A 12,382-nucleotide genomic window follows, 5' to 3' on the forward strand; every position below is an offset into this window, starting at 1 on the left:
AGGTGGGTGGAGAAATGACATGGCACACAAACAACTGGTACAATTTTCACACATCAGTACAAACAGGGCCCCTCGCCAGCAGCGACTCTGGTCACCAGTTCCCTGTTACATTCTCCCAGAGACATGTCCTCCGTGGATGCCCACGCACGTGTGTCTTCCAGACACACCGTTTTCTCCACAAACAGCACGACCGTCACTCACTGTCCAGCACCTCGCCTTCCGCACTTACTACCGGGATCCTTCCACATCACCATCAGCACTTACAGGTGAGCCCCCGTAACTGACCACACTACAGCGCTCCCCGGCAGGCGTGCCATCACGTACCCCACCATCCTACCGACGATGGACACCTGTTTCCACACTCGGCTCCTGCGAGACAATCATTAGCTCGCACGTCTGAGCACCTGTGTGAAGAATAAGCCTCTAGAAGCTTCCCTGATGAATCAGAGGTGAGATCCGTTTTTATTTTTGACAGCCACGCCACTCCCCGGAGAGCAGCGTTCGTTCGGCGCTCGCTCCACTTGACAGGGGCTGGGCCGGTACTCCATCCTGGGCGCGTCCCTCCGGCCAGTCCGCCCGAGGCGCCGCCACCCCCGAAGCTGCCGGCCAGCCGCGGAGCCCCCGAGGACGTGACGCCCTTCCCCGCCCGCCAGCCCGACCCGCTCACCATTGGAGCGACTGCCCGACTCGTTCTTGCAATAGCCGCAACGGTAGAAGTCCTCGCCCTCGAAATACTCCACGATGCTGGGCGAAAGAGAGGCCCAGGAAGCCATGGTCCCGGCCCTCCAAACGCGACGCTGCCCAGCCCCACACCACCACCACCGCCGCCGCCGCCGCCGCCACCCCACAATGCACCGCGCCGCCCGGCGCCCGCAGGCCGAGCCTCGCCGGGAGCCCCCTGGCGCTGACGCCGCCTGCGCCATCTTGACCGAGGGCAGCTTTCCGCTATTTCCGCTCCTTCTCCGAGAGGGACCGCCATCTTCGCTGAGGGTGAGGCCGAGAGACGGAGCGTGAAGGGCTCCAGTCTGGGAAGAAACGCGTGGGAAAGGGAAGGAGGAGTTGGGGAGCAGGGCCTGGGTGTTCCCCCGCGAGGGCCTGGCCTGGGGCGCGGCGGGCGGTGCCGGGGTTTGGACGCGAGTCGGCCGCGCCAGCCCCGTCGACGGGAGCACTCACCGCTGGACGCCTTGCCCTCCTCGGAGTCGCAGTAGCCGCAGTGGTAGCCGGCCTTGAGTCCCTTGTACTCCACCACCGAGGCCATGGTCGCCGCCGCCGGTCCGCGTGGGCCGGCCACGCCTCTCGGCGCCCTGGGGCCGACCTCCGCGGAGCGCGGGGGCCCGCGGCGGGGAGGAGTGGAGAGCGAGAACCGGCGCGGGGCGTTCCAGTGCCCCCGGGCCGGCTCTGTGCCGGGGCTCGGGCCTCCCAGGACGTTTGTGGGGATGGTAGTCGTGCCCCCGGGCCCCGAGTTCCAGCCAGCCCTTTGCGTATTGTTACCAGTGCTTCCAGCAACGGCGCGTTGTTGGCCCCGTCACAGATAAGGAAACGGGCACGGAGGCTGTGATCTTTCATTTCTAGATCCTGCAGATCTCAGTTTAAAAGTTAACATCTGAGACTGCCCCTGATGGTAGACAATTCTGGCTTCTTCCAAACCAGCAAGCACTTAAATGTGCCATAGGTTCAAGTACACATGCAGGCATTCTGTTGAATGGCCAGGTAGGTGACTTGAACACTACACTTTCACAGGAAACAACTGTCAGAGCCAGTTGCTGCTTTGTGCCACTATAAGCCCAGTGCCACCGTGTCTTACAACTTTTTAAGGGAAGCTGAAAATCAGATTTTTTTAAAGTATACTTTTTAAATGTTACTTTAAAAGAATATTTTTAACTGTACGGTCCAAACATAAAATTTATATAAGCTGGATTCAGCCCAGGGGCCTCCAATTTGCAACCACTATTTTAAAGGAGATTGCTTAAAGAGTAACAGTCTGGAGCAAAGTATAAAAATGAGTGAGTACCTTCAGTAAGGCAGTAGTCCTTTATCTTTAACTCTTTATGCACGGTAATTTAAGCCTGTCTGTCCTTATATTTTTCCCATTCAACAATAAAGACTATCTTTTTAGTGTTTTTAGAAGATGGTTATATAATAGAAAAGAACAAAATCTGACTGTATTGGATCTGTTCCTTTAGCTTTAACCAGTATGCCCTGTTTTCTAGGCTTAGTCTTGCTAGCTGTGTACTCACGTAAAGATAACAAGTTGCAGAATAGAGAATAACATTTGTGTTGTTGGAGGTTTTGCAGGAGCACAATGAGCTGGCCCACGTGGACAGCTGCAGGAACAAAGAATTCCTACACCAAGAAGTTTGCACCAACCAACCACACCCCCTCCCCTGTTGTTTTCTGGGGGTCTTTGGGGGGGGGTTGTATAAAAGCCTGTATTCTGACTGGAGGAGGATGGTTCTCCAACACATTAGTCTGCCATCCTCTTCGTCTGCCGGCTTTCAGAATAAAGTTGCTGTTCCTTGCCCCCACATCTCCTCCTGATTTATTGGTCTCCCGATTTATTGGCCTGTCCTGTGGCAAGCAGAACGAATTTGGACTGGGTAACAGTTACCTTTTAACAATGTTTAAAAAATGTTTAACTTGGAGAAACAGGTAAACTTTTGAGGTCAGTTTCGACATTCTTTACCCCGAGGTCCACTATGCTGGATGTGTGCTTAGTTAAGAGGTTTCTTGGCGGCAGTGACCTGTTACATTGCTAAGCATCACTTGTGCCTCACACAATGGGAAAGAACCTAAGGATAGCTATATAGCATGCAAGAGGTGTTCAGGGTCCCTTTAGGTTTATGCAGTTCCTCCAACTCCTTAGATTTGAAGGCTCCTTGCTAGATCTCAGTACCCATGTTCTTAGACAGACCTCATGCATTTTGTTCATTTGACTACTGATCCATTCCTGGACAGGCTCTCATTTTGAAAGTAAGAGTGAAATGAAACAGTAGAATGCCATGCTCAGGACAGAGAGTAGGCAACCAGGAGGCTCTTCAGGCTTTATAGTCTTGTCCCATTTCCCTTGTGTCCCTCTGAAGCCCTAACCTTGTCCCAAGCCCTAGACCAACCTCAGCCAGTGCACTCCAGGACGTACCAACCTTGAACAACAATGAGAATGTCCAAAGCCCTAGACATGTATTAACTCATCTAATCCTTATAGCACCTTCACTACATAGGAAACAGACCAGAGAGGCCAAATAGCTTGCCCAAGATCATACAGCTAGTAAGAAACAAATAGGATGGGGAAGGGTTATAAAAATAAAATTATTGAAAAAGAAGAGATCAGCAAATACTAGGTTTGGACTTACAGACTTAATACTAAGGCAATGGTTCCTAGATGTCTTTAGTTCGCTGAGGATTACAGACAAAATTTTCATCTTCCAGGTCCAAATTAGAAAAATAATGCAAAGCTTCATTTAGTTTCCCCCTTTTTGGGGGGAGTTGGAATAGGGCACTATTAGAATGTCCTTTTATTTATAAAATTGTCATCAATAGACAGTTGTCTTTTTAATTTTCTCAACAGAATAAAACACTGGCAACACTAGCATGTTTGGTCATTAACACAGTTGATGTAATTGGATGTGAAATCAAGTCTGCAAAGCTTAAGAGTGAGGCTCGGTACTAGGCACAGATGATGTGAAGGAATCTGCATGGTGATAGGCCCATGTTTCTTGAATTAAAGTGAAATGAAGAAAGTGTTGTGAGCAAAACAATTGAATTAAGCCAGAGGGAAAGAGTGAAATACAGAGGACATGCTAGAAAAAGCCTGTGTATGAGCAAGGCAGGGAGGTGGATTGGGGACCAGGGGTCTCAGGTCTAGGAGTGGTAGAATCCTAGAAGACACTTTCCTCTATGGGCCACTCACTGCCAAGGTCTCAGATTGGACCCCATCCCTCCACTGTCTAGACTTGTGCTCTCCAGTTTGGTAGCCACTTGCCATGTGTGCCTACTGAGCACCTAACATGTAGCTAGTGAGACAGGGAAACTGAACTTTTATTTAAATTTATTTGAATTTTTAAATCGTAGCGGTATAGACAGCAAGCAGGATAAATGTCAAAAAAAATCTGTGTGTCAGCATATCCTATTCAAACTGCAGAAAATCAAAGACAAACAAAAATCTTGAAAAAAGCCAGAGGGGGAAAAGCCCTTATCTATAGAGGAGCAAGGGTAGGAATTACATCAGTCTTCTTGTTAGAAATAATGCAAGCAACAAGAAAGGAAAGTGAAATATTTAAAATTATGAAAGGAAGAAACACCAGTCTAGAGTTCTGTATCCTACAAAATTACCCTTCAAAAGTGAAGGAGAAGACTTTCTCAGACAAACAAAAATAGAGGAAATTTGTCTCCAAAAAACCTGCTTTGCAAGAAATGTTAAACTCTTCAGAAAGAAAGAAAATCAGATCTACATTAAGAAAGGAAGAGCATTAGAGAAGAATAAATGGAGGTAAAAAAATCAGATTCTTAATTTTTCAAATCTTAATTGACCTGACAGGTAACAGATGGATTAAAATAGCAATAGCAGCGTGTACAGGGTACAAGTTTGTGGATAAGTGAAATGAATGGTTGCAGTGTTACAAGGGGTGGGAGGGAGGAACTGGGAATACTCTTTTGTAAGGCACTTGCACTGCCTGCAAAATAGTATAATTTTAAAAAGCAAAACAAGAAGTATAATTGCTATGCTAAAAGAGAAGGGAAAAAAAATAGAATCATAAAATGCTTAATTAAAATCAGAAAAGGCAGAATAAGAGTAGACCACACACACACACACACACACACAAAACCAGAAAAACAAGAGCAACAAATAGAAAACAGTAACAAATATGGTAAATACTAATCCAATTACATCAACAATCACTTTAAATATCAATGGTCTAAATATACTAATTTAAAGAGAGACTATAAGACTCAACTATACGTTATCTGTAGAAAAACCCACTTCAGACATAAAAACACAGATAGACTAAAAGTAAAGGGACGGAGAAATATATACTCTCGCTAACACTAATCAAAAGGAAGCTGCAGTAGCTACATTAATTTCAGATAAAGTAAACTTACTTTTATAACTTATTTCTGAATATGGGTTTGGGGCTACAGATTCAAGCACATCTCTACAAACAGCACGTTTGGCAGGGATAGATGTTATTCCTACTACAGAAGCCAGGTTGTAATTAACCATTGTATTTTCTCCATTTCACGTTTTTTTTTAGGAACTAGAGACATCTTGGTCTGCATGAGGGCTACAGGAGGGCTTTGTTGAAATGGATGCAGCTGACATCTATGGTGAATAGCACCCTGAAGTGAACATGCAGGCTCATTTTCATTCATTTGTATCTTAACACTGGTGTATCTTCTGCATCTATAATGACCAGTTATGAACATAATTAAATAGTATATGATTAGAAGTATATTAAAGAATATTGAAGTTCAAAACCTCCAAAGCAGGAACATTATTTAGCTGAGTGACACACCAGCTAAGAGATGATGAAACCGCGTGACTGGGCCACCCGAATACACGTCTGACCTCCAACCACTGCGAATGCGCGTGCAGGATCCACTCCAGGGTTCCCCACTAATTCCATGATTTCGTTTCCATGCAAGATACATAGTATATATTCCAAAAAAGAAAAAGACACACCTGTTGCCTTGGAAGATTCTTTCTCTAACTGCACTAAGTAGGGATGCCTGTGTGTGTGAAACACAGGCCCCTCTGCTTTCTGTCTGGGCCATTTGGCTCAGCTCACGCTAAAGTTCATTCCTTGCCAGCCAGACGGTGTCCTAACCTACCACCTCACAGGAGGCTCAATCTCAGACAGTGATGACACATAAAACAAGCTTGTGACTGCTGCTGGTTGCCCTAGAAATCAGCTCGAGGCCTCCTGAAGGATCAACAGGAGGTAGCTGAAAGTCTGAAAGGGGGCCAGAAACTTGAATGGCTGCAAGACAGGACTTTGCAGAAATAGAGAATGAGCGCTTAGAGCTGGCAGAGCGGCTGAGGAGGGCAGAGGCTGCAAGGAAGAAAGTGAAGGGCTGAGATGTTGTTTGTAAAGGTGGCGATGGATAGGGCGATGGCTGAAACAGAAGACCCCAGAGATAAAAAGCAAGGGGACCCGGGATCAGCAGAAGTAACCAAAGGTGCTCTGAGGAGAGGGTGCAGTGGGGGGCTGTGGAAGAGTCAGCCGGCAGTGCAGACCCCACCCTCGCACCCTCCTTTGGTGACAGACTCCGAATGGTTGGATCTGAGTGCAGAAGAACAGTAGGTATTCCTGTCCTCACATTTTGAGTAAAGGCAGGAGAATGTTCATTTGTCAGAGGATGAGTGTAGCACAGAAATGAATTATTAATTGCTTTGAGTCACACAGGCACATACCTGCCTCTGACACCAACCCGTGGAGCTTTGGCAAGTCACTGAACCTCTCTTGACCTCAGTCCACTTTGCCATGAAATAGGGGAGAATGGGTACCTACCTCATATGGTTAGAAGACTCAGTAAAAGAATCTGAGTTCTTAGCACAATGCCTATTGTATGGTAAACTATAAATGTTGCTATGGAAATAATATAAGAACAGCTTAGGAAAGAAAAATATGAAAGCAGAAATAGGAGACTTTGAGAAATCAGCTTTGCTAAACAGCAAATAGTCTTTTTTCCAGTTCCATGTTATAAAATCCTTCTTTTTCACTGCTAAGAGAGGCCAGAGAAACAATATTTACAACCCAGATTGCTAAACAGAACCTATTTGCTAACTAAGCAGCTGAAGAAATAAGAGGTCTTGATGCCTGAATGTGAGTGCTCTATCTTAAGGGATAAATTTGTTTTTTCCTGCATTAAATTAAAAAAACATTTGTAGTCAAGTTGTTTTATTATCTATCTAAAATGTAGACCTCACACAAGAATCATGAAACATGTTATAGTCAGATAGCTATTACTGGAAATTCATGATAGCTGATCAGTTATATTTATTCTTTATCACTTTATGCATAACTGAACTTAAAATGGACTTACTAGTTTTGAAACCTTAATTTCTCATCAAAGGTAAGTTCTTTGTTCTACCACCAACATCCACAAACAGTGGTTTGTGGAATTTGAAATAGTAACTAAGCCTTCCCTCTCCAGTGTTAAAATAAGACGTACTGTTGACAGTCTCAACCTCAAACACAATGTGGCTCTCACACTTTTATCAGAAAGCATTCCTTTCTCACTTCAAGGAAAGATAGAAGAACTTAAACACACCGTGGAGTCCTGCCTTTTGGACAGAGACATGCCTTTTGCTACATGTGAAAAATGAGTCCCAGATCAACTCCCTGTTACCATTCACACCAGAGCATATTCCCAAAACCTTTCTCCAAACCCCAGTATAATTTCTCTTTTTGCTCTTCTAGATTGGCCTGGGCCAAAAACACTCAAGACCCTCAGATTGCAGTAGGTTCACAGTCCCCATTAGAAAAGAAGATTAAGGTGAGGAAATATACTTACTATGAGCTTTGAAGCCAGTAATAGAATCATAAGTTTATCATGGAGGTTAAAAAAAAGGGGGGGGGGCTTAAGTATTTCAAGGGAGTGTGCTTTGCTTTCAGTGTTTAGTTCAGTGTCTGGTTCACTGAGCACCAGTGGTGCTGACTGGACAGCACCAAACAAAATCACCACCACCCACATTCTCACCGGGTTAGTCCAGTGAGGGACGTAGAGATTGAACAAATAGTTACCACAGACAGAACTGTTATGAAAAGGTGGGATTTTATTATTTAAACATGTCTTTAATTTTTTTAATTTTAATTTTTTTTAGTGGAGGTACTGGGGAATGAACCCAGGACCTTGTGCATGCTAAGGATGTGCTCTGCCACTAAGCTATACCCTCCCAGAAAGGATGGGATTTTATTTGAATGAGGATGTAGAATGTCTGAAGAAGTGACATTTAAGCTAAAACCTAAAAACTATATACTAAGTATCATAGTCAGAGCTGCTATATTGTGTGTTTGGGAGTATATGAAGGAAGAACACATGAAAATAGGTAGGAAAGAGAACAGAAAATTCAGTGTGGCTGTAGCAGAGGGAGCAGCCAGTCACCCTGAGAAGTGTGTTTGGAGACAAAGTCAGGAACCAGATTACAGGTGCCACACTGGAATTTGGGATTTTCTCCTAAAAGCAATAGGATTCTGTGCAGGAAAGCGATGTGCTCAGATTTATGCAATGCAGAGATCACTCTGGGTGGTGTGACGGGTCTGATGGGGCTGGGGACACAGGAAGAGAAGTGTGGATTTAGGAAAGCTAGTTATTGGCTTCGACCCTAGGCTGGGGGCACTTTGAAGTTAGAAGTGACAGGTTTGAGAAGGGGGAAGCTGAAGCGAACGCCCTGGAGGACGCGTCAAAAGGGATGTCAGGTCGGCGGTGTCCAGGTCTGAAGATGGGTGCCTTGGCTGTCTGCCTTACCCCCCACTCCCACTCTAGAGTAGCATCTGACAGACGGTTTGTCACTTGTTGAAGGACCAACACTGTCCTTGTCCAAGGAAGCCGAAATGTGACTGTGCTCTCTTAAGTGCCAGTTTCTCTGCTGTTTTCCTACATTACATTTAAAAAACAACTAGAAAAGCAGGTGGAGGGGTAGCCGTGAGGTAGGAAGGGAATGAGGGGCTATTCAGGTACTTGGGGATATTTAGCTAATGGCTGGAGGAGTGAAGAGGGTCCAAGATAGCCCCAGTCACATGCCCTTGGCTATCGCCTGGAAGCCAGGAGAAAGTAAAGTATTTCAAGGAGGAGAGGGGTCACCTCTGCTGCTGAGAGGTCCAGTATGACAGGGCAGAGATGAGATCACTGGATTTGTCACTGGGGAGATGACTCATGACTGAGGCGAGAGCAGTCTCGGACAGGTGGTCGGGGATGGGAGCTGAACCTAAGAGGACTTTGGGGGAAATGTGAGGGGAGGAAGTGGAGGAGTAACTGCTTCCAGTTACACCGCGAAGGGGGCCAGGAATAGTCTTCTATTTTAAGATGATATTTACTGAAGCGTACTCTTATGCGGATAGAGTGATCCAGTAGACGGGAAATTTCGAAGCAGGAAAGGGAATTTGACCTTTGCAAACTGTAGCTCACGAAGCTAACAAGCTAACAAGAACCGGCTTTGACAGACGAAGCGGCAGTGTTTCCACCAGAAAGGCAGAAGGCAGCGTCCGGGACGGACGCTCAGGGCTGGTGGGAAGAGGACGGTGTTCCTGGGTGGCTGCTTCTGTTTTCTCCAGGACATCTAAGGCCGAGTCTTCAGCTAGGAGGGAGTGCCGGGGGGCGCAGAACGTGGGAGGTTTGATGAAGACATGAAGCCGCGAAGAGACCCTAACTGGGACATGTAAGCGTGGCAGGCAGGGCGGACAGCCCCCCGAGACCCATGCCATGGACGAACACAGAACGAAATAAAGGACAGCCAACTTAAAGAGCTCTAATACTTCCCCTTTGCAAAGGGTTTAGGTGGTGTCCATTCTTCAGAAGCAAGGAAACTGTTAGCCCAAAAGATTCAACAGGAGAATGAAACACTTCACAAACTTAAGGCCATGTCTTCTGACTTCCGGTTTGCCCAAGCAGAGGCATACTTCTATCACCACCACCAGCAAATGATGCTGGAAGAGGCGCGCACACACAAAGTGACTCCGAAATGGGAAGTTAAAGAGGAGGAAGAGGAAAAAAGACCAAGTGAAAAAACAGAAGATGCTAAGAAACGGTGCTTCCCGGTGCCTGAGAAGGAGCTGAGACAGATAGAGAAACACATACACCGAGCCAAACAAGCCAGGGGCCTCAGGGACCACGAGTTCCGACCACTGCCTCTGAGAATCCCAAGTGAAATGCTCTTCCCCAAAGCATTAACACTGGAGAAGAATGAAAACACTGAAAGCATCCAGAAAATACACAAAACTAAGACCAAAGAGCACAGGCTGGCCTGGGCAGAGAAACAGATTAAGGGACATCAAGACCGAATGACTCGAGGGAGAGAACTCACAGAGCAAAGGAACCATCAGCGAGATGCTCAGAAACTCTCTGCCCAAGCTCCTCCTTTCCTAAAACCGCAGGTGGAGAAAGAGAAAGTAAAAGAACTTGAATGGGTCACAGCCTATCCACTTGTCCAGCCTTACCAAGACTCACTTATAGAAGTGACTGTTCTGATGGAAAAGTCAAATAAAGAGGATAAAATTAAAAAACCACTCCAAAGAGAGTTCTTGAGGATGCCACCATTTTTGAGGCGTCAACTAGAAAAACATAAAATTTGAATTATTTTCTAGATTTGTTATATCTTTTTTAGGCTGTAGCATTACCTTCATAGATGTTGGTGCAGTAAAACCTCCTATCCCCTAATTTTGTTTCTAACTGCATCACACTGGGGGAAAAAAATTAAACCACAAGCACAGCATTCCCAAGTGTTTCAGCTATCTGTATAAATTACACAAAACTTGGTGAATTAAAACCACCACCATTTTATCTCACAATTCTGTATCAGGGATTCAGGCAGAGCTCAGCTGGGCAACTTTTCTGCCCCATGCAGCCCCACTGGGACTCCTTGGGGACATTCAGGGGATGGCTGGGCTAGTCTGCAGGGTCAAGATGGCTTGGTGCAGGGGTGGCTAGAAGGTTGAGCCTAGCTCCTAGCTGGTCGCTCTCTCTGTCCACCCCCCCCCCATTTAGTTTCAGAGCCATGTGGTAGTTGGACTTAAAACATGGTGACTCACGGCTCTGAGAAGCCTGTCAGATGCCACCAGGCTTCTTAAGACCTAGTCTCAGAAGTCCCAGAGCACCACTTCTGCCGTGTTCTACTGATCAAACAAGTCACCAAGACCAGCCCACATTCAAGGGGAGAGAAACAGACTCTCGCAAAAACACTTGCAGCCATTTTTTAATCTACCACCCCAAGCCTCTCCTTCATTATGCTTTTCATTGTTCTTTTATGGGAACACGGCTCCTAAGAATATGAACAAAAGAAATCTGCAATTCCACAGCTTCTGAGTTGGTCTTGACTAAAGAGCCCTGGCTCCCTCTCTATAAATATAGACAGAGTGTAAAAGCCTGTTACAGTTGTTATGCAGACAACACCTTGTCTTGTATTCTCCAGTGCACCTGAAATCTAACGGGATACCATGTACCTAGGCCTAAGCCCCAGCCCTGCCAGAGATCCAGGACTCTATGACGTAGCCCATAGGGGCTCACAATCTATTTGAGAAGGTGTAAAAGCTACACCGAGAATATGGACTAGAGGGTAGGGTAGCAGTTTATGGGGAACGCGGGGCCTGAGAATGCACTTTGGATGGTAACTCCTCAGGCAGGCAGAGCAGGCGGGAGAAACTCAACACCAGTGCCCCCTCCCGCCAGCCACCATCGGCACAGAAGTGAGGCCCAGCCTTATTTTAGTTTCAGTTCCACTGGGGGAACTCTGCTGGAAAACGCGTGCAAACAATGTGAGAAGCACAAACGGAGGAACTGAGGTGAACACAAGGTGCTGTTACAACACAAAGTTCTGGAAGGAAACAGGCTTTGGGGATGTTACCTGTGTTTGATTTTTAAGAGATGACATACTAGTTTTTTTTTCCTATTCAGAGGTCTAAAGAAGTAAAAGTGGCCCATAATCTCTCTGTCCAGGTAACTTCCGTTGATAATTTTTTAAAATAATGAAGAAGTGTGTGGTTAGAAAACTCAAACAATTACAGAAAGGTACAAAATGCAAAGTAACAGCTTTGGCCCCTTGGCTTGCAAAAGGGAACCACTTTTCTTGACAAGGAGTTTGAAACAAGTAGAAAGCAGATGAATGAAAAAGGCAGCTCTAAACACACATGCTTGAAAAATTAAAATGTTAAGACCACATGTTGCGTGATTCCCTTTGTGTGAAATGTCCAGAATAGGCAAATGTGTGGAGATAGAGACAGAAAATTTTTTGACAGAATGCAGGTTAGTGGTTGGTTGGGGCTGGGGGGTTAGGCGGGTAGGTGAGGAGGGGTGACTGACAGCTACTGAGTCCAAGGTTGAAGGGACAAAAATGTTCTAAAATTAGATTATGGTGATGGACTGCACAACCCTGTGAATAGACCAAAAGGCAATAAATTACACAGTTTAAATGAGTGAACAGTATGGTATGTGACGTATATCTCACTAAAGCTGCTTAACCAAAATGAAAGAGATGGCTAGAGTTCAGAGAGGAAGGAAGTGAGCCTGGAACCTGATCCTGCGAGGCTTTGGGCATCATTGAAGAGCTCAGGGTTTCAAATCCTGAAGACAGTGGGGAAACTGCTGAGAAACTGACAAGGAGTTGTGAAGAAAAGGAAGAGATCTGAAGGATGGACAGGAAGTGGGGAACGCAGATGGGAGTCAGGGGCAG

General features: G+C 45.9%; 1 protein-coding gene across 11 annotated transcripts in view; it reads right to left on the reverse strand.

Annotated features, from left to right (window-relative positions):
• The window catches only part of ATE1 (arginyltransferase 1), a 153,650-nt gene that overhangs the window by 140,200 nt on the left and 1,068 nt on the right, over positions 1-12,382 (reverse strand). For 4 of the 11 annotated variants that reach the window (XR_010382002.1, XM_064488499.1, XM_064488498.1 and 1 more), the window contains exon 1: positions 668-833. The exons of 1 other annotated variant lie outside the window; for it this stretch is intronic. Coding sequence is in view for 9 of the 10 variants with exons in the window: in XM_064488499.1 (XP_064344569.1) it covers positions 668-773 (106 nt within the window). In the remaining variant the exon portion in view is untranslated. Of the gene's footprint in view, positions 1-667; positions 834-1,173; positions 1,364-12,382 lie in introns of those variants that run through there. 6 more of the 11 variants (XM_031461887.2, XM_031461886.2, XM_064488503.1 and 3 more) reach the window with 3 other exon arrangements.

The sequence above is a fragment of the Camelus dromedarius genome, chromosome 8 (assembly GCF_036321535.1).
Source record: "Camelus dromedarius isolate mCamDro1 chromosome 8, mCamDro1.pat, whole genome shotgun sequence".
Taxonomy (NCBI): domain Eukaryota; kingdom Metazoa; phylum Chordata; class Mammalia; order Artiodactyla; family Camelidae; genus Camelus; species Camelus dromedarius.